The 18,408-nt window shown below is 35.3% G+C and overlaps 3 protein-coding genes and 1 pseudogene across 4 annotated transcripts in view; all 4 read right to left on the minus strand.

The window, feature by feature from the left end:
• LOC103957403 overlaps window positions 1–5,288 on the minus strand; it is a 36,601-nt gene extending 31,313 nt beyond the window's left edge. Inside the window, exon 1 of the mRNA XM_048566119.1 lies at window positions 5,234–5,288. The gene's annotated coding sequence lies outside the window, so the exon portion shown is untranslated. The remainder of the gene's footprint in view (window positions 1–5,233) is intronic.
• LOC103957399 lies at window positions 3,552–7,955 on the minus strand (annotated as a pseudogene).
• Window positions 7,956–8,454: 499 nt separating this feature from the next.
• Window positions 8,455–12,509, minus strand: LOC103957398. Its single transcript, XM_048565947.1, has 8 exons — window positions 12,072–12,509; window positions 11,367–11,539; window positions 11,148–11,203; window positions 10,972–11,000; window positions 10,745–10,783; window positions 10,454–10,583; window positions 9,121–9,221; window positions 8,455–8,897 (listed from the first exon to the last, which is right to left on the minus strand). Exons 1-8 carry the CDS (start codon window positions 12,507–12,509, stop codon window positions 8,736–8,738), a joined length of 1,128 nt encoding a protein of 375 aa, XP_048421904.1. The 3' UTR covers window positions 8,455–8,735.
• Window positions 12,510–15,904: 3,395 nt separating this feature from the next.
• Window positions 15,905–17,696, minus strand: LOC125469132 (probable glycerol-3-phosphate acyltransferase 8). 2 transcript variants are annotated; one of them, XR_007251452.1, is made up of 3 exons: window positions 17,115–17,696; window positions 16,717–17,019; window positions 15,905–16,238 (listed from the first exon to the last, which is right to left on the minus strand). XR_007251452.1 is itself a non-coding variant. In XM_048566121.1 (2 exons), the coding sequence occupies exons 1-2, from the start codon at window positions 17,294–17,296 to the stop codon at window positions 16,812–16,814; spliced, it is 390 nt and encodes a 129-aa protein (XP_048422078.1). In that variant the 5' UTR covers window positions 17,297–17,696; the 3' UTR covers window positions 16,465–16,811. The 2 variants fall into 2 exon arrangements, 1 of the variants encoding a protein (XP_048422078.1); XM_048566121.1 differs by lacking the exon at window positions 15,905–16,238 and having other exon boundaries at window positions 16,465–17,019.
• Between the last annotated feature and the right edge of the window lie 712 nt (window positions 17,697–18,408).

The following is an 18,408-nucleotide window of genomic DNA, read 5'->3' on the forward strand; positions in this document are numbered from 1 at the left end:
AGTCGTTTTGGAGGATAAAAGGAAGGATGAATGACTCCCACAAAATAGATGATTCTTCTCCACTTTTGTTTGTCATTTATCTTAATCACGCTTCAAAGTAAATTACAAGTTGAGAACAACAGGTCAACAAACCAAAATTTCCACGATGCAAGTGGAAATCCATGCGATAGTTCAAGGTTATTGACTTAAATGGTCAAGTATGGAACATGTGTGAGTGGACCAGCTACTTTTCTGTAGGTAGGTGTAGTAATTAGAGGATGACTCGTCTCTCCAAAATAATGACAAAGCCTGCAACAATCAACACAATTACGCGTTGATTGTTTCGTTCTGTTTACGTTTTAGAAGTCTTTTGGTTTTTTGTGGAATTAAAAAACAACATATATGCGCGTAATTTAAATTATTTGGATCAAGCTAAAAAATGTAGAAACCGTCTCAACTCTTGAGAGAATAGATTTACATTTATTTTTCAAACAAGTTGCAAACCATCAGAATGCGTAATTCACATTATTTGGACTACGCTAAAATACACGGAAAACGCCTCAACTCTTGAGAGACAAATTCACATTTATTTTCCAAACAAGTTGCAAACTGTCAAAAGTCACTTTGGAGGATAAAAGGAAGGATGAATGACTCCCACAGAATAGATGATTCTTCTCCACTTTTGTTTGTCATTTATCTTAATCACGCTTCAAAGTAAATTACAAGTTGAGAGTAATAAGGGCCAACAAACCAAAATTTCCACGATGCAAGTGGAAATCCATGCGATAGTTCAAGGTTATTGACTTAAATGGTCAAGTATGGAACATGTGTGAGTGGACCAGCTACTTTTCTGTAGGTAGGTGTAGTAATTAGAGGATGACTCGTCTCTCCAAAATAATGACAAAGCCTGCAACAATCAACACAATTACGCGTTGATTGTTTCGTTCTGTTTACGTTTTAGAAGTCTTTTGGTTTTTTGTGGAAATAGAAAACAACATATATGCGCGTAATTTAAGTTATTTGGACTAAGCTAAAAAATGTAGAAACCGTCTCAACTCTTGAGAGAATAAATTTACATTTATTTTCCAAACAAGTTGCAAACCATCAGAATGCATAATTCACATTATTTGGACTAGGCTAAAATACATGGAAAACGCCTCAACTCTTGAAAGACAAATTCACATTTATTTTCCAAACAAGTTGCAAACTGTCAAAAGTCGTTTTGGAGGATAAAAGGAAGGATGAATGACTCCCACAAAATAGACGATTCTTCTCCACTTTTGTTTGTCATTTATCTTAATCACGCTTCAAAGTAAATTACAAGTTGAGAACAACAGGGACAACAAACCAAAATTTCCACGATGCAAGGGGAAATCCATGCGATAGTTCAAGGTTATTGACTTAAATGGTCAAGTATGGAACATGTGTGAGTGGACCAGCTACTTTTTTGTAGGTAGGTGTAGTAAGTAGAGGATGACTCGTCACTCTAAAACAATGACAAAGCCTGCAACAATCAGCACAATTCTGCGTTGGTTGTTTCGTTCTGTTTACGTTTTAGAAGTATTTTTGTTTTTGTGGAATTAGAAAACAACATATATGCGCGTAATTCACGTTATTTGGACCAAGCTAAAAACGCGGAAACCACTTAACTTTTGAGAGAACAAATTTACATTTATTTTCCAAACAAGTTGCAAACAGTTAGAATGCGTAATTCACATTATTTGGACTAGGCTAAAATACACGGAAAACGCCTCAACTCTTGAGAGACAAATTCACATTTATTTTCCAAACAAGTTGCAAACCGTCAAAAGTCATTTTGGAGGATATGAGGAAGGATGAATGACTCCCACAAAATAGATGATTCTTCTCCACTTTCGTTTGTCATTTGTCTTAATCACACTTCAAAGTAAATTACAAGTTGAGAACAACAGGGACCAACAAACCAAAATTTCCACGATACAAGTGGAAATCCATGCGATAGTTCAAGGATTTTGACTTAAATGGTCAAGTATGGAACATGTGTGAGTGGACCAGCTACTTTTCTATAGGTAGGTGTAGTAATTAGAGGATGACTTGTCTCTCCAAAATAACGACAAAGCCTGCAACAATCAACACAAAAATCGTTTTGAAGGATAAGAGGAAGGATAAGAGGAAGAATCATCGCTGTCATTTGTTCGAGACAATACTTTTGGAATATTATTAAGGAAAACCGCTTCAAAATTTTGAATTTTAATAATAATAATAAAAAAAACATCCTATAACTTTTTTTACAAAAAAAAAAAAAAAAAAAAAAAAAAAAAAAAAACCTAACTACGCCCGTGCAATTGCACAGCGTTTTTTTCCCAGATTTTTCCCAGCTTATGTATTTGCTTCAATGGAGTCTTTTATCCATTTAAAATGTATGCAGCAACTTTTTTTTAAAAAAAAATATTTATGTGGAGTGATTGATGGCAGGAGTAAGGGGGTTCATAAAAAAAAATAAAAAAACTTGCAGGAGAAGGGTTTTTTTTTTTTTTTGGAAGAAAATAAAAGCATTCTTACTTTCCTAGAGAGAACTTGTGGAGTTCATTAACATAACATAAGGAACTCCAAAAAAAAACTTTGAGTTGTGAACCATATGAATTTTCAATTACCTCCGGTTCTAATTGGTTCTTTGTTTGATTAGAAAATATAAATAATTGAAAGAGTTCAATATAAAACACTGGACCAAGAAAAAGACACTATTTATGAAACTAGATTAAGAAAGAGACTATTTATGAAACTGTATCAATTACTATACATTATTTATGAAATTGGACCAAAAACTAGACATTATTTATGAAACATGACCAAGAACTAAGCATTATATATGAAAGTGAACCAAGAACTAGACATTATTTATAAAACTGGATAAAAAATGAGAAACTATTGATAAAATTGGATCAAGAATGAGACACTATTTATGAAAATGTACCAATTAGTGTACACTATTTATGAAACAGGACCCAATAACTAAACATTATTTACAAAAGTGAACCAAGAACTAGGCACTATTTATAAATCTTGACAATAAATAGTGTAGTACCATTTAGTTTTATAAATAGTATAGCACCGCAGTTTCATAAATAGTGTTCAGTTTCATAAATAGTATAGTAATGTTAAGTTTCATAAACAGTATAGTATTGTTTCATAAATAGTGTCTGTGATGGACGTGGGCATCTAGGCGAGTCAGGTTTTTTTTTTTTTTTTTTTTAAATATTAAAATTATGTCATTTTCATTAAAATTTAAGTTTTTTTGTCCTCTTTATTAAAAGTTAAGGGTTTTTCATTACAGTTTAAGTTTTTTTCATTGAATAAAGTTATAGCATGATTTTTTATTAAAATAAACTTAACCTAAGTTCTTTTCATGAAAACTCTCATATTATTATTCATTTTGGGTCTTTTACTTTTAGCGACAACAGTTCCTTGTGTTTTATTCACTTGTGACTATTCGTTTATTGTTAATGCGAGGGCTTCCAAACTCGCATGAGGAATTTTAGTTACCGTGACGGTACTCCGTAGAATGTTGTATGATTTTGAAATTATACTGCACAAAATTTCAAGGCAAACATTTCATTGAAGATGACCATTTTCTTACAAATTACTGATTGTATTTCATTGAAATACAAAGAAAAACAAAACAAAATGCCTAGGGTGCTTTCTATGTTCAAATTCAGTACAAATCTAAGGACTCTATCACACAACGAGCTTAGGATGTGATGATCAGTTAATCTCTGCTCCAGATCAAGAGTCAAACCAAACTGACTCGCTATCCATATCAAGGAAGCAGATTTCTCACCCAAAAGATGTCTTATGTCCTCATTCATGTATAGTTGCCAACGGTGGCCCATCCCTCCCATTTACATGACCAATTAGAGGCAGCAAGAACTCTCCACATTTCAACCTATTCAAAAGCAACAGTGTTTTTCTTCAGTGTGCATTATATTAGCAAAGAAAGGACCAAGCCTAGGCACACCAGTGTTCAGAATCCTCAAGTCTAATTAATTCCTAGCAGATGACCTCGTTACTCAATTGACAAACATGAAAATGAGCAATAGGACATAGCTTAACTAAAAGCCTAGAAAAAAAGGAAGGACGGGATTCTATTAAGAATCGTCCGATGAACAAACCTATTTTTTGTCAAAACTTTAACGTTTACCCCAAAATTTATCCAGATGGAGCTTTAAATCACAACTCATGACAACGAGAATCAAGCAAGCAAAGAGAAATAAATCAAAACCTGAGATTCTCATCAACTTGTTTGTCCCTTATGAGCCCTACAACTTCCTCAATACCATGAAAAGCCTCAAAATCCTACACATTACACACAAGAAAACAATCGAATCATGAAAAAAACCCATCACCGCTCCGACACCAATCATAATAAGGGGTATATTCAATTGTGATTTTGTGGGATTTTAATTCTTTTAAAGAATTTAAGGGTATTCAATGATCATTTAGGATTCTAAGTTATCTTCTGAAATTCAAAGTCTATTTAATTAAGATTCTGAGATAGTTTATTACAATGCTTAGAAATCCGAGTATATTCAATTAAAATTTAAAGGAGTTTATAACATTCTAGGTGTATTCAATTAAAAATTGATTTTAAAGAATTTTAAAAAGTTGAGGAATTTGAGAGAATTGGAAAGATTTTGTAGTGTATTTTAAGCATCCATATATCTCACGTCTTTCATGAGATTTCGAGGGAATTGAATCAAACTTTATATAAAATCTCTACAAAAATTAAACTCCATAAATCTGACTCAAAACTGAAGTTTGAAGCTTTACCATTTGATTAGCTGATGAATCCAACATGAAAGCAATCAAAGCATCCAAACAAGCTCCTTGCTCAATCACGCTGCGAGTCGGTAATATATTCATCAAAACCTACAAAAACCCAATTACAAAAAACCGCATTCTCATCTCAGTAATCCAACCTCCATAGATTTTGGTTAAGCTATTTAGCAACATTGAGTACCTGAATGGCCTTGTGCTGATGAGCCAAAACCACGCTGTCGGGATGAAGCAGGCAGCGACCCTCTAAAACCCTAAGCGTAAGCGAAACCTCAACATCGGTTGAAGGGCTCGTGATCTTCAGCGGCTCAACGCCGTATATGTGATCCAAATTCTGCACGATCTCATCGTCCGAATCTTTCAATGAGTGCCGAAACAGAACCGGCATGATTGTAAAACGATAATTAAATCAATTTCAACAATAAGAAAAATTAAACAAAAGATTAAGCATAAACTAGGAATTTTGTAATTTTCTGATTACCTTGAAGCTCGGAGAGCAATTGTGATAGTGCGTCCCGGATTTTTCGTACCGTAGAGGTGAAAGGACAGTTTTGCCCCTAGTGTTTTTGTTTCGTTGTGTGGTCGTTTTGAGGTTTTGGTTGGCTGATTTTGGACCACACACACACACACCCATACTCATTCTCATCCTTTCCCTATCTCGTATCCCTGTCTCTCTCTCCCTTTCCTTTCTTCCTTGTACGGACAAGGTCAAACCCTCGAAAATGTGGTAGATCGAGGAAGAAAACTATACATTTGTGCTTGTGAGGTTCTTAGGAGTTCAACCATACCCATTTTAGGTAAGGATACCTTCGTTTTCACGTCGAACTCAAGATGTTCAAATCGAGGTACTGTTCATGCACACGTAAATTCATGTGTTTTTGGGAATTTCAGGCTTGTAGGAAGCTTGTTGAGGTCCTTAGGAAGCTCGGGGTGGTTCGTTTGAAGGTTTTGGACGTCGGGATCATGAGTTGCAAGTTTGGCAGGATTTGGTGGAGTTTTTCCGGCGAGATTCTGTTGGTTTTAGTGCTTGAAAGTGGTAAGGTTTTGTTCTTCTAGTTGTAAGCTTCATTTTGGTACCAACTTCATGAAATTTGGGTGAAAAACGAGTGAGAAATGAAGTTTGGAAAATTTCCCAGTTTTCCGGCGACGGCGAAAGCGCCGAAGGTTGGCCGGAGAAGACGACGGAATATTCTATCAGTTTGGATGGAATATTCCTAACGACGTTAGGTTAAGTTTAACGAAATCTGTCAGAGTTAACGGAATATTCCTGACGGCGTTAACTGACGTTGTCAATGTGCCAGGCACATGCCTGTGCATGGACGGCGCGTGGGGGCGCGTGCGGTGTCGAAAAATTATTTTAAAAATATAGGGATGTTCGTGAGGTTGAGTATATCACGTTGGTGTATTCATAGACCCCATTTGAGCATTATATGAGAAGTTTTTACCTAGTTTGGGTTATGTGCATTAAATTAACGTTTTTATAGTTGTTTCGCATATAGGTGAGACCTATCCCAAAGACGAGCGCAGTTACTCGAGGTAAGGGGGTTACGACCCTTCTACATATTAGTGAGTGGGCTTTTGGTTTTCCGTATATACCTATATACTTGTGATTTTCCTAGAAAATGAAATGAAAAGTTTATATGTTTTAAATGCCATGCCTTGCGTTTGCCTAATTAATTATGCATTAGTAGTTGCATATATATACATATATATACATACATATATATATATATATATATATATGTTTGGTGCTGCGGACGCACAGGTAAGTGCCAGGTAAGTTGTGGTTTATGTTTATGTTTATGTTTAGTAGTGAATTGAGATGCATAGAGAGCTCATAACCTGCACCCCCAGTGTTAGTGCTCCCGCCCAGAGTAGGGCACAGTCCTTCATGTGATGTTCACCTCCCGCACCACATGCTCATCTTGGATCCAAGTTAGGTGCACAGTCCTGTCGTACAGACCACTTTAGGTGGTTCCGACTTGTAGGTGACCCGCGATTATTCGCCCAGTCTTCACGTGATCGTAGCACTTGAGCGTACTTATTTTACACCCAGTCCTGTCGTACATACCACTTTAGGTGGTTCCGACTCGTGTGTAGGTATAGTTAGTGAGTTGGGGATTTGAGCTCTAGATTCAGTTATACAGGTCACGTTAGGTAACTCTGACTGACAGATTATATGGCATTGATTGACATTACCTGAGTACTTGCATTTTATTTAGAGGTATTCAACATGGCATATTTCTGAGCATGTTTTATATATGTGTGTATATTCTATTTTCTGGGAAACTATACAGGTTTTACGGCGAAGATTTAGAACTTTTGTTATTGAAATGATTTTGAAAAGCTTTGTTTTTGCCCACTCACGTTTTCTGTTTTGCGCCCCTCCAGGTTCTAGTTTAGATAGCTCTTTTGGTGGCTCTCGAGGAATTCTCGACATATCTGACAGATTGTCACCAGAGTATGACCACCTCAGGGTGTGTTTATTTAGTGTTTGTCCCCCATACTGCACTAGGTCTTCCGTGCTTTGAATATTGTTTTTCACACTTACGCTTGCACTTGTATGTTATCTACTTAGTGTATAGCTTGGTTTTTATTTATTCGTACTTTTATTATTATTCTTAGCTTCCGCACTATGCACATGGTTACGTCACCTTCACGTGACGACCAGCACGCCCTGATCTCGGTCGGGGTGTGTCAGCGATTGTGTCTGAGAGAAAAGGTTGATAGTGGAATCAGACTCAACGATTGATCGAAGGAACTTGAGGAGGCCGTGAGCACGGAGGAAGGAGAACTCGGCGCAAACATCGCGAAGGCCACTTCGGAGCCCGAGCTTGACCTCTTGGTACACTCTCTGTTGGCTCAACGAGTTGACCAGATCGCTTACGGCGGCAGACGACGGCTCTGGTTCAAATTCTGACGAGGGCTTCGACGTTATCCCCTCACTCCATAGCGACTTCTTCAAGTACATTGCCTCAATCATTTACTCTCACAACGACGACATTTTGGTACTCTAGCTAACAGAGGACGACGTTTCGGTATATTTTTACACGTTTCATTTGGTTGTAATTTATTTGTATCTTATTGGATAAGTGAAAATTCATCAATTTAACCATTGCAGTTACGCTGGAATGAAATGTAAATTAAATTTTGAGAGATCATTTAAACATAGACAAGGATGGGCCGAATAATTCTTATTCCTAGTTCTTGTCACTACAAAAAAAATGAGCACTGCACACAAAAAATTATATGTGCCTTTTGAGGCCAAAAAGCACCAACATTTGTGCTCATAGACCAATAGCAACAGTGCAGCAACTAAGTTTGTATCTGTGCCCTCTATGGGCGTCACCATTACTTATAGCACACAATATGATGTTTTGTGCCCAAAGCTAAGCACAAATACAACCCTTATTGTGTCTTACCTCTAAGTATGGTGTAAGATGGGCACAATTGCTATTTTAAAGGCTCAGATTGCTGTATAAATGTTAAAGCAAGGGCACAACTTTAAAATTGTGCCACTATTATATTTTAATAAATACAATAAAACTTCAGCACAATTAAAAATTTGTGGCATAATTGGATATTTTTATTTAAACATGGAAATCATCAGGTTGCTCATAGAACCTAATTTCCACCTAAATTTAGAAACTTACAAATCATCCATTACAAACTAAACATAAATCAACATTAGCACTAAAATAGTGAAGTTAATATATTACATAACCCATGTTCTCGGCTAAGACCGATTCATGCAACCTAACAATACAACCCATCCAAATGTTAAACCAAAAAATACATGTTATCCTATGCTGGACATACCCGGGATTCTCTATATACAACAAAATATAACATATCCAAGCTTGTATCCCCAAGTCAAACGTACTAATGGTTAAACTAGCAATATATAAACAAAATACACATCTACAAGGGCTGCTTGATGACAACTAACCAGTATTCTCACTTTGGCAGTCCTCATGCATCATAGCACTAGAAATTGGAGGTCCACACTGCACATTCTTGTCATTTCCACCTTCGAAACGCGTTGAAATCTGAGCGTGTGAGCTTCCACACCCTTGCTGCTGATATATATATCTTCCTTCATTTTCCTTGTACCCAAGAAAAGAAAAACAATTTAGTGCCAAACTTAAAAAAAAAACCTGTAAAATCCACAGCAAGAATTCTTGAATACATATATTTTCAAACATATTTAGGCAAACACAAAATTCAAAACTAAATTTGTAGTAAAAAAAACATTTAAAGGCAAATCACATTGATAATATCAACCCAAATCAGTAAATAAGAGTAATATTGGGAAATATTGACCAGTACCTTAGACAAAAGGCCGTTTTCAATAATCGTGTGGTTGTTTGTAAACCCTTTGATGGCCACACAGAGTATCAAGAGTGATGTGATGACAAAGCCAAAATTTCCTACAAAGATAAAAAGAAATGAACAAAAATTAGTCAACTTTGATTTGAGCAGAGGAAAAAAAAACAAAAAAACAAAAAAAAAAACTCAAAATTCAAGGAAATGGAAGGAGAAAATCACAAATTACATAAGCAAAATTAATAAAACAATAAATAAAATAAGACACCAACATCCGCAAACATAAAAATAATGGGTAAAAGCAAGGAAATCCATCTGTTAAGGAGTTTTTTTTTGCTTTGAACCTTGACAACTGGATCTCCTGAACAGTAAGGTGATGAGCACAATGATCCCGGAAAAAATTGAGGCCATGCTTCATAAAATTGATCCAAAGTGTTATGAATGTTTTGAAGGGTGCAAGCACAACCGGAATTAGCAACACCAAGACAAAATTAAGAGGATGTCGTCACAACAAAGACTGAATCGATGATGGCTTCTATGGTTTGACAGGTATGCAAACAGTCGGAATCCATGAGGTACGAAAGAGGAATAGCGAGACAGAGCAAGTTCAACAACAATAGAAAAGAAATCTGTTAAACCAGCGGAAACAAATGGAAAACTGCAGAACATACAACTAAAATAGAGGGTGGGTCGATGGTGAACATGTAGATGGAAAGGGTAGAACAGTCAGTGGACTGTACAAAGAAGGAAACAGCGGGGAAAACAGAGGAAAATCCGAGGAACAAAAATGCCCACAGTGGATGTCCACAGTAATATCATTCCACATAATGTAAATCCTATAAGAAAAAAAAAATTGAAAGGCCATCTTTGAGTATGATCGACAAAACCACAACAAACATAGGTAGTTATGGAAATATCACACCACATGATTTGTATTAATTTATGATAACCATGGTCTGTAATGTAGTGGAAATATCCTACATGATTAGTGATAAACTAATTTGAAACAGGTTTTGCTTCCCAATAGCCATTTTTAGAAGCTATCCCAATTTTCTTAAGAAGCAAAGTTTTTTGCCCGCTTGAGTGCTCATAAATCACCAATGCCATTAATTAATTATTGAAAGCATGAACATCCCAATATGCATCTGAATGAACAAACCGTTGACAAAATTTACACATTAAAAAGAGTAGGCAAACAAAGAATAATGACACCTACACTTACCAATTTACACATAAATTCCAATTTTGAATCATTTAGGCTTCCAAAAAATTGCACAAAAATGCTAAAGAAAATGAACAAACTGAAATAAAGCAACATGTACACGCGAAGACTCACCCCAAATTGCTATGAAGGTCTGCTGCACACGCGAGAACACGTTCACAAAGCCTTTCAAAGGCTGATATCCAACTTTCAAATATGAAGATTTTAACCCACAATTGTTCTTTCTTAGCTTTAGCCACTTCAGCTACATAACCTGAAAATAATAATAATAATAATAATAATAATAATTAATTACAGTTAATTAATCTGGGTTAAAATTAATAAAAAAGCTGGGAAATTTCAGATCTAAAATCACACCTCAGGCTGCAAGTAGAATCAAAACCATGGAATTTCAAAACCACTCACCTTAAACACAAAGGTCTTCGCAGGCTTCAAATGTAATTTCTGCAGAACAAAAAAACCAAAAAAAAAAAAAAAAAAAAAACTTGGAAATCTAATAAAAATGAAGAACAAATATTACAAATCAGATAACCAAAATCACTAAAAACAAAAAAAATCAACATGCATGAAACGGAAAACTAATCTGTAAAAGCGAAGAAATCCATTTGCAAATATGCTTTTTGGTTTCGAACCTGGAAAGTTTGGTATTTTGACCAGCACACCGAGGAATCGAAACATACAAAGCAAAACCCAAAAATTAATCATCAGTATTCCTCTTTTTTTTTCTTTTCTTCTTTTTTTTTAAAGTTTGAGGGAAAAATCAAAGCACAAACAAAAAAAAATAACACCAAAGAGATAAATTATATACCTGACCCAGAAAAAGCTAGGAAGAATAAAACCCTAAAACTTGAAGAACAATGTTTCCTGCAACCAAAATGCAAAATCAGAGATAACAACCAGACGTAGAGCGCGAAAAAACAAAGAAAACGCTGGGCAAAAAAGCCGAATAGCCCATATTCACAACAATCAATCATAAAATTTTCTTCCTAACCAAACAGAAAATAAACCAACACATGAATCAACATACCTGAACGGGAGCGATGCGTTTGTGCAAAACAGGGGAAAAAACGCCAAACACCTTCGAGAAGATCCGATTGGAACCGAAATCAAAAAACAGACGGGAAAACTAAAGAGAAACGGAACGACTGAGAGAAAAACGAAGAGGAAAAGAAAAAGTAGAAGATGCTTCTGGCATCTTTCCTATAAAACATAACGTGGCCAAATAAGAAAAGAAAGGGGCAAAATAGACCATTTACTGCACAATCCCACCAAAGTACAAAAACCATGAATTAAATGAGGGGTAAAACCGGGTCGGCACTGTTAATGAACAGTGCCAAAAGGGGTAAAGTTGAAATAAAAGAAGAATGTGCGAGGACAAAATGGGAAATCCACTGGTCATCCACAGTGACCAACCCTTACGGGTTTTAGGATATATGATAATGTCTCATAATCTTTGTGTTGCCACGCTGTGAATTCACTGAATTCTGCGGTATGAAGCGGACGAGAAACATAATTATAACCTAAAAAAATATATACTAGGAGTAAATCTACAAGGGCTAATTAGAAAGAAAACATTATTATATTAGAATACGACATAAGTTGATAAAAGGACCCAAGAGGAGTCCAGCATAGCATAAGATAGTTATATTTTCATAGTACACCAGTGAAATATAACACAATACAAAATATATTAATTGTCCTCGTCATCGCTGCTTAAAATCTCAACGGTAACATTCTGCATATTTCGTGAGCTCAACTGTGGGACAGACAGACCTCTAGGACGAATTTGTGCTTGATAAGTGCGTGGTTCTTCAATAATAACGACAGAATTGGTAGACTGTTCAGTTGTTGTTTCAGCAGAAACCAAATTGACAGGATATTGTTCTGTCCTACCTGGGTTTGCCCATGCTGGCAATACACGTCCTTGAGGTGCGCGTACGCATCCGTTATTGAAGGGTAATGCGTAGCCAAGGCGACCATCAACAAAAGTAGTAAGAATGTACTGATTATTAAAAGGACGAGGCATGCGCCCGGCATTAACAGGTTGTCGTGGACGTTGAACTGGAGGATTCGTTGTGGAATTTTCTGTTGTAATGTTGGAAGCAATATATGAATGTGATGCTGGAGATTCAGTTCCAATTCTAACTCCACGACGTCGCCTGTCCGCCATTGTCAATGATGTAGAACTTGCTCAAATTCAAAAGAAACATATGTGTATGAAGCAACCTTCTTAATTTCCATATACAAATTAGTAAGGGAGTGTGTGGACGTTTTATAGTAGAATAAAGGCACAAATCCATAATTGTGCCAACATATTCTTTTGCTATAGAGTATTTATTATTTATTAATATTTACTGGACACAATTTCTAACATTTGTGTCAGAAAAGAGGAATTTATAATTATTAAAATATATTCTCTATTTGAAGACCCAATGAGAAGTAGAGTGATTTATTATTTATTAATATTTAGTGGACACAATTTCTATCATTAGTGTCATAAAAAGGAATCTACAATTATTAACTCATTTGTCTATCTGAAGACCAACTAACTTTTGCACAGAGACCAACCCTAAGGGCACAATTGTTGGTTATGTGTCACTGCAGGTAGGACTTTAAAACCAAAAACCATATCACCAAGTATAAAAAACAAACCTGCAAGAAGATAACAATCCAAAAAGCAATTCAAAAAGATACGAATCTAACAAACATTCATTGCACCTGGAAATGATCCTTTGTAAATCTAAAACATGCCACTTAGTACTATGGTGTAGTGGTATTCTTCTTTACTTGTAAGTGAGAGATCTGAGGTTCAGCTTTCGGGAAAAACAAATTTGAACAACATTATTGCTAACTTATTTTGAGGCTAAAATATTGCACGGTAATAAACAGCTTCATACCATTATTTACCACAATTTTATAAATTTTAATTATTGGTGTGCTAGTGAAGGTAAAGACAAACGAGAGAGAACATATAGTGCCTTTGACAAATAATTTTTATAGACACAAAATATTTTTTGTGCCCATTTTCAGTAAAAAAGTTGTCATGTGATCCCACTCGACACGATTTCCGTGCCCATTATTGTTTTGTGTCTGCTTTTTTTAACATTGGGCACAATAGATGGTGCCCTCTATGGAATGGGAATTGTTTAAGCTTTTTGGTGGTCAAACTGACACAAAATTCTCAATTGTGCCCTTTATTTTGTACCCAAAGCTCACTTTTCTTGTAGTGTGTTTTAACAACGTCGTAAGTTGAAGAAACTACATTGTTTATGAATTTTAAGTGAAGTTACATGGATGAAATGGAGTATAAACAAACCAAACAAACCAAACAAATAAACTACATTCATATCATTACTCATGTTTCATTATTTTCTCTTTTTTTTTCCTTATGTTTTTAAATGTCAAGTTATTTGAGAAATTGACCAAAATGATTATTTTTCAAATTTTAGTTACTAAAGTCTAAAACGGCCAATTTTGTATATGTCGTCAATATATGATTGTATTGTTGTCAATCTTTGATCATTATGTAGTCAATATCAATATTTAATTTTGATTAATTCAGCAATTTAGATTTTAATTTATGGTTAATTTCACACGACACTTAGTACTACAATGTAGTTGTGTTTTATCTTCACTTATAAATGAATGCCTTACAGTTAAAGCTGGTGAATGGTGAATTCAATATCAATTTATTAAGAAAATTTTATTTGAACCCATATAACTTATCTCTACACCAAATTTACTCTCTATACTCATATCATTTTTATTTAAACTATCAATATCTCTTTGAACCTAAATTTACTACCTAAACTACCCTCCACAACTATCAATACCAATTTATTTGGTTTTTGAGACGGTTCTTTGAAATTGGACGGGCTGATTTGCTACGCGGCACCATGTAGCCTTCTGCTCAATATTCATCACCACAAACATATAGTGAGCAAAAATGTACCAACATAACTCCATAGTAAACGAGAATTTGAAGTTTACCAGAAGATATAAAATAACAATGATACTCGTATGTATAGCATATGAAATATCAACAATGTCGTTCACTTTATGAATTTTTTCATGTCATGAACATATAATATGTTAGAAGTTTTTCACATGATTTATTCAATATTCCAGGGTATTGGATACTTTGAGTCTTTTAACCGTTCAATATTTTACAAAAATCAAAATCCGACATTTTTCATGTTATGAATGCGTAACGTGTTAGAAGTTGTTACACATGATCTATTCGATATTTCAAAGTATCGGATACTTTGAATCTTTTAACAGTTACATATTATACAAAAATCAAAATCCGACATTTTTCATGTTATGAATGCGTAACGTGTTAGAAGTTGTTACACATGATCTATTTGATATTTCAGAGTATTAGATACTTTGAATCTTTTAACAGTTAAATACAACAACAACAACAAAGCCTGTTTCCCAATAAGTGGGGTCGGCTATATGAATCCTAGAACGTCATTGCACTCGGTCCTGTGTCATGTCCTTTGTTAGATCCAAGTACTCTAAGTCTTTTCTTAGAGTCTCTTCCAAAGTTTTCCTAGGTCTTCCTTTACCCCTTCGGCCCTGGACCTCTGTCATGTAGTCGCATCTTCTAACCGGAGCGTCAGTAGGCCTAAAACAGTTAAATATTATACAAAAATCAAAATCCGACATTTTTCATGTCATGAATGTGTAGCGTGTTAGAAGTTGTTACACATGATCTATTCGATATTTCGGACTATTAGATACTGGGTCTTTTAACAGTTAAATATTATACAAAAATCAAAATCCGACATTTTTCATGTCATGAATGTGTAATGTGTTAGAAATTGTTGTTCACATGATTTATTTAATATTTCGGAGTATCCCCTTGAGGATTTTAACCGTTAAATATTATACAAAAGTCAAAATTCAACATTTTTCATGTAATGAAAGTGTTAGAAGTTGTTATTCACAAGGTTTCATAAATTTTTTGGTACTGTGTCAATTACCTCATTTTTTAAAACAACTACCTATATATTTTACTTATAATTTTATTAAAACGCTATATGTATATATAGTTGTGGTGTCCTAGAAAAGTAACAATTGTACAAAGTATGTTATGATTATTTACTCCAATTTAATTGGAACAACAGCAGCCTTAATTATTTTCATTTTTTTTTCCTTGATTTCTAATTAGGTTTTCTTGAATAGACCACACATGGATCAATATTTTAGCGGGCTGATTGTTGCAATTGTTAGGGGTGAAATTTTTTACCAAATTACCGTACCAACCGCCCTACCAACCATACCATACCAAATTATTACCAAAAATTTGTACCAATTGGTAATGGTACTGTATTTGTACCGTACCATACTGTTTTGGTACGGTACTGGTATCCAAAACCAGTACCGGTGGTATACCATACCTGCCAATATTATTAATATTATATTATGTATTTATTCATATAATTATTTGAGGGCAAAATTAATAATAATTATTGTAGAAGTGTAAAAAGTGTAAAAAATATATATATAATCGCACATAGTGACAAACTTTACAACTTTCATGAAGATGTCAACTTCAAAATCCAACACTATAATCCATAAACCTTAAATTTATATTTAACCGTCGATTGTCATTTACGTTTTATTCTTCTTATTGAATTTCATTTTTTAAATTTTCTTTTTTGAAAACATGATCATCTAGCGGATGTAAGAAGATAAACGGTTCAGATTTTTGATATCATGTTTCAATATTTACGGTTAACTGAAACATGAGTCAATGTCATATAGTTTGTAGAAACTTTATAAACATCAAGCAATATTTTTACTAATCATAAAACTCTAAACATAATATCAACAATCCAAACCGTTCATCTTCCTGCATCCTCTAATAGATCATGTTTTCAAAATAGAAAAGCTGAAAAAAAACAAAATTTGATGAGAAAAATGAAGCGTAAATGTAAACAACAATCAACGGTTAAATTTTGATCTATGATTTATATGATTATAATGACGAATTTCAAAGTTAAGCTCTTCACAAAAGTTGTAAAGCTTGTCATTACGAACGTTTATATATTTTTTCTATATTTTTTATACTTCTACATTAATTATGAAACTTTAGATTTTGGGTAAAGTAAGTAGCGTAAAACAAAATGGTAATTACCATTAACATATCATACCAACCAAATTATTTGGTATACCAATATTCGGTATACCGAAAGTTTGGTATGATAATAGTAATAAATTTTGCCGTTCCCAATATTTAGTATAGTAATTGGTATAGAGGTTTTGGTACGGTAATGTACCAAAACCACCCCTAGTTAAGATTATGGGTCGCATGAAATTTTACTACAAAAAAGTATCAAATAATCAGATAAAAATGTGAAGTATCGAACCTTGCAAAGTGACATGTAGTCATGATCGGAGCTCCGATCACCGATCCCGAGATCCGGCGCTTCGTCGCCGAACTCCTTCAGAACCGCCAAACGCTTCAATTTCCCCACCAAAACTTCACAAACCCGGTCGCCTTCTTCGTCTTCGTATTCACTTCGATCTCCGTCCCCAGCACCATGTCCCCGCCCAGAAAATCCTTCGCGAACGGCTCCACCATCACTGCCGGATTCGCCATCACCACCACCTTCCTCTTGCACTTGTCAAACACCTCGAAGCTCTCCGCCCTCACATCCGCCGCATGGAACCTAACAATTATTTCATAAATTCAAAATTAACATTTTAAATTAAAATATTTAGATACACATATACGTGTGTGTGTGTGTGTGTGTATTTACGGTACCTGGGGAGGACGGCGCGAGAGGTGAGCTCGATGTCGCGGATTTTGAGGCCGGAGAAGGAAATGAAGATAAGAATCTTGATGCCGAGGGCTTCGGAGAAGAAGTAGGAGACGATGACGAGGGGGAAGGATAGGAGGAGGACGAGGCCGCGGAGGAGGCTGCAGGCTTCGATGGCCACCAGCATGAAGGGAATGAGCTCCGGGAGATGAGCAGCGTCCCTTCCAGGTCCGCCGCGATCGACTTGTACGATGCTGTTTCGCTCGCGTTGCAAGCCGAGATCGACGGGAAGGTCCGCCGTTGCTTCTGCGGCGACATGGTTCGTAACTGAATCGCGCTCTCTTTCGGAACGAGTTTTTTTCTTTCTTTTTTTTAGGCTACTTTTTGGAGTGTGGAGTGGGGGAGTGAGAGGGAGAAATTAAGCGGGGGTTTCAACTGAGGGGGGTGGGGATGCAATTACTGTTGTACCCCTGCTGGGTCTAGTGAAATTAATTTACCATTTTTCATGTTTTTGGCTGGAAATATGTTTGGGGTTGGACTTTGGTGTTAATATTTGCATGAAATTTTGTCTTTTCTTATCATTTTTTTTATAAAAATCAACAGGGAAGAGGAGAGTTGAATGCGTTAGATGTCAGAGTAGAAAAAAAGAAGCGTTTAGAATGGTAACCAAACAAAGTGAAATGCGACTAGGTAATCGGCTACATCTATTACTATAATTAGAATTTATTGGATTATTGGTTTCTAAACTAAAAATTTACAAGTAATGGTCTTTGAACTTGTCACAGTGTGATCAATAATTTTTTGAGTAACTTCATTAGAATTTTGAGCTCCTATTGGTCTATGAACTTGTAGCATTGCTTTAACGAAAATACTAATAGAGTTATCCAAGCTGACCATTATTTCACATAGTAACAAGTTTAGGGGACTCGATACTCACAGTTTTTTAGATCAAAGACCAAAGCTTCAACTCGACCAAAATTCAAGAATCAACGCTAATTTTCTCGCTTGGTTAATTTACAGTTGATATTTGTGCATTTGATTGATTCCTATTGATTTTTCACTAACTGATTAGTATCTTTTGTCACCAAAATAATTGTCCTACAGCTAGCTAGTTGTAGGGTCAAGTGAGCATTAAATAGGTGGCCACACCCAAAAATAGCTATGAGACCAGAGATGTTGATGCGTTTAGACCAACTCCAACAATGGCTTATAACCTAAAATTCCCCTTTTTTTCCCCCTCAAAACCCACTCCAACCCATGTGCTAAACAAAACCTAAAACCCAAAACTCAAAACAAGGC

This window comes from the organism of the source record quoted next, unplaced genomic scaffold (genome assembly GCF_019419815.1).
Source record: "Pyrus x bretschneideri cultivar Hongxiangsu unplaced genomic scaffold, Pyrus_bretschneideri_v1 Contig40, whole genome shotgun sequence".
Lineage (NCBI taxonomy): Eukaryota > Viridiplantae > Streptophyta > Magnoliopsida > Rosales > Rosaceae > Pyrus > Pyrus x bretschneideri.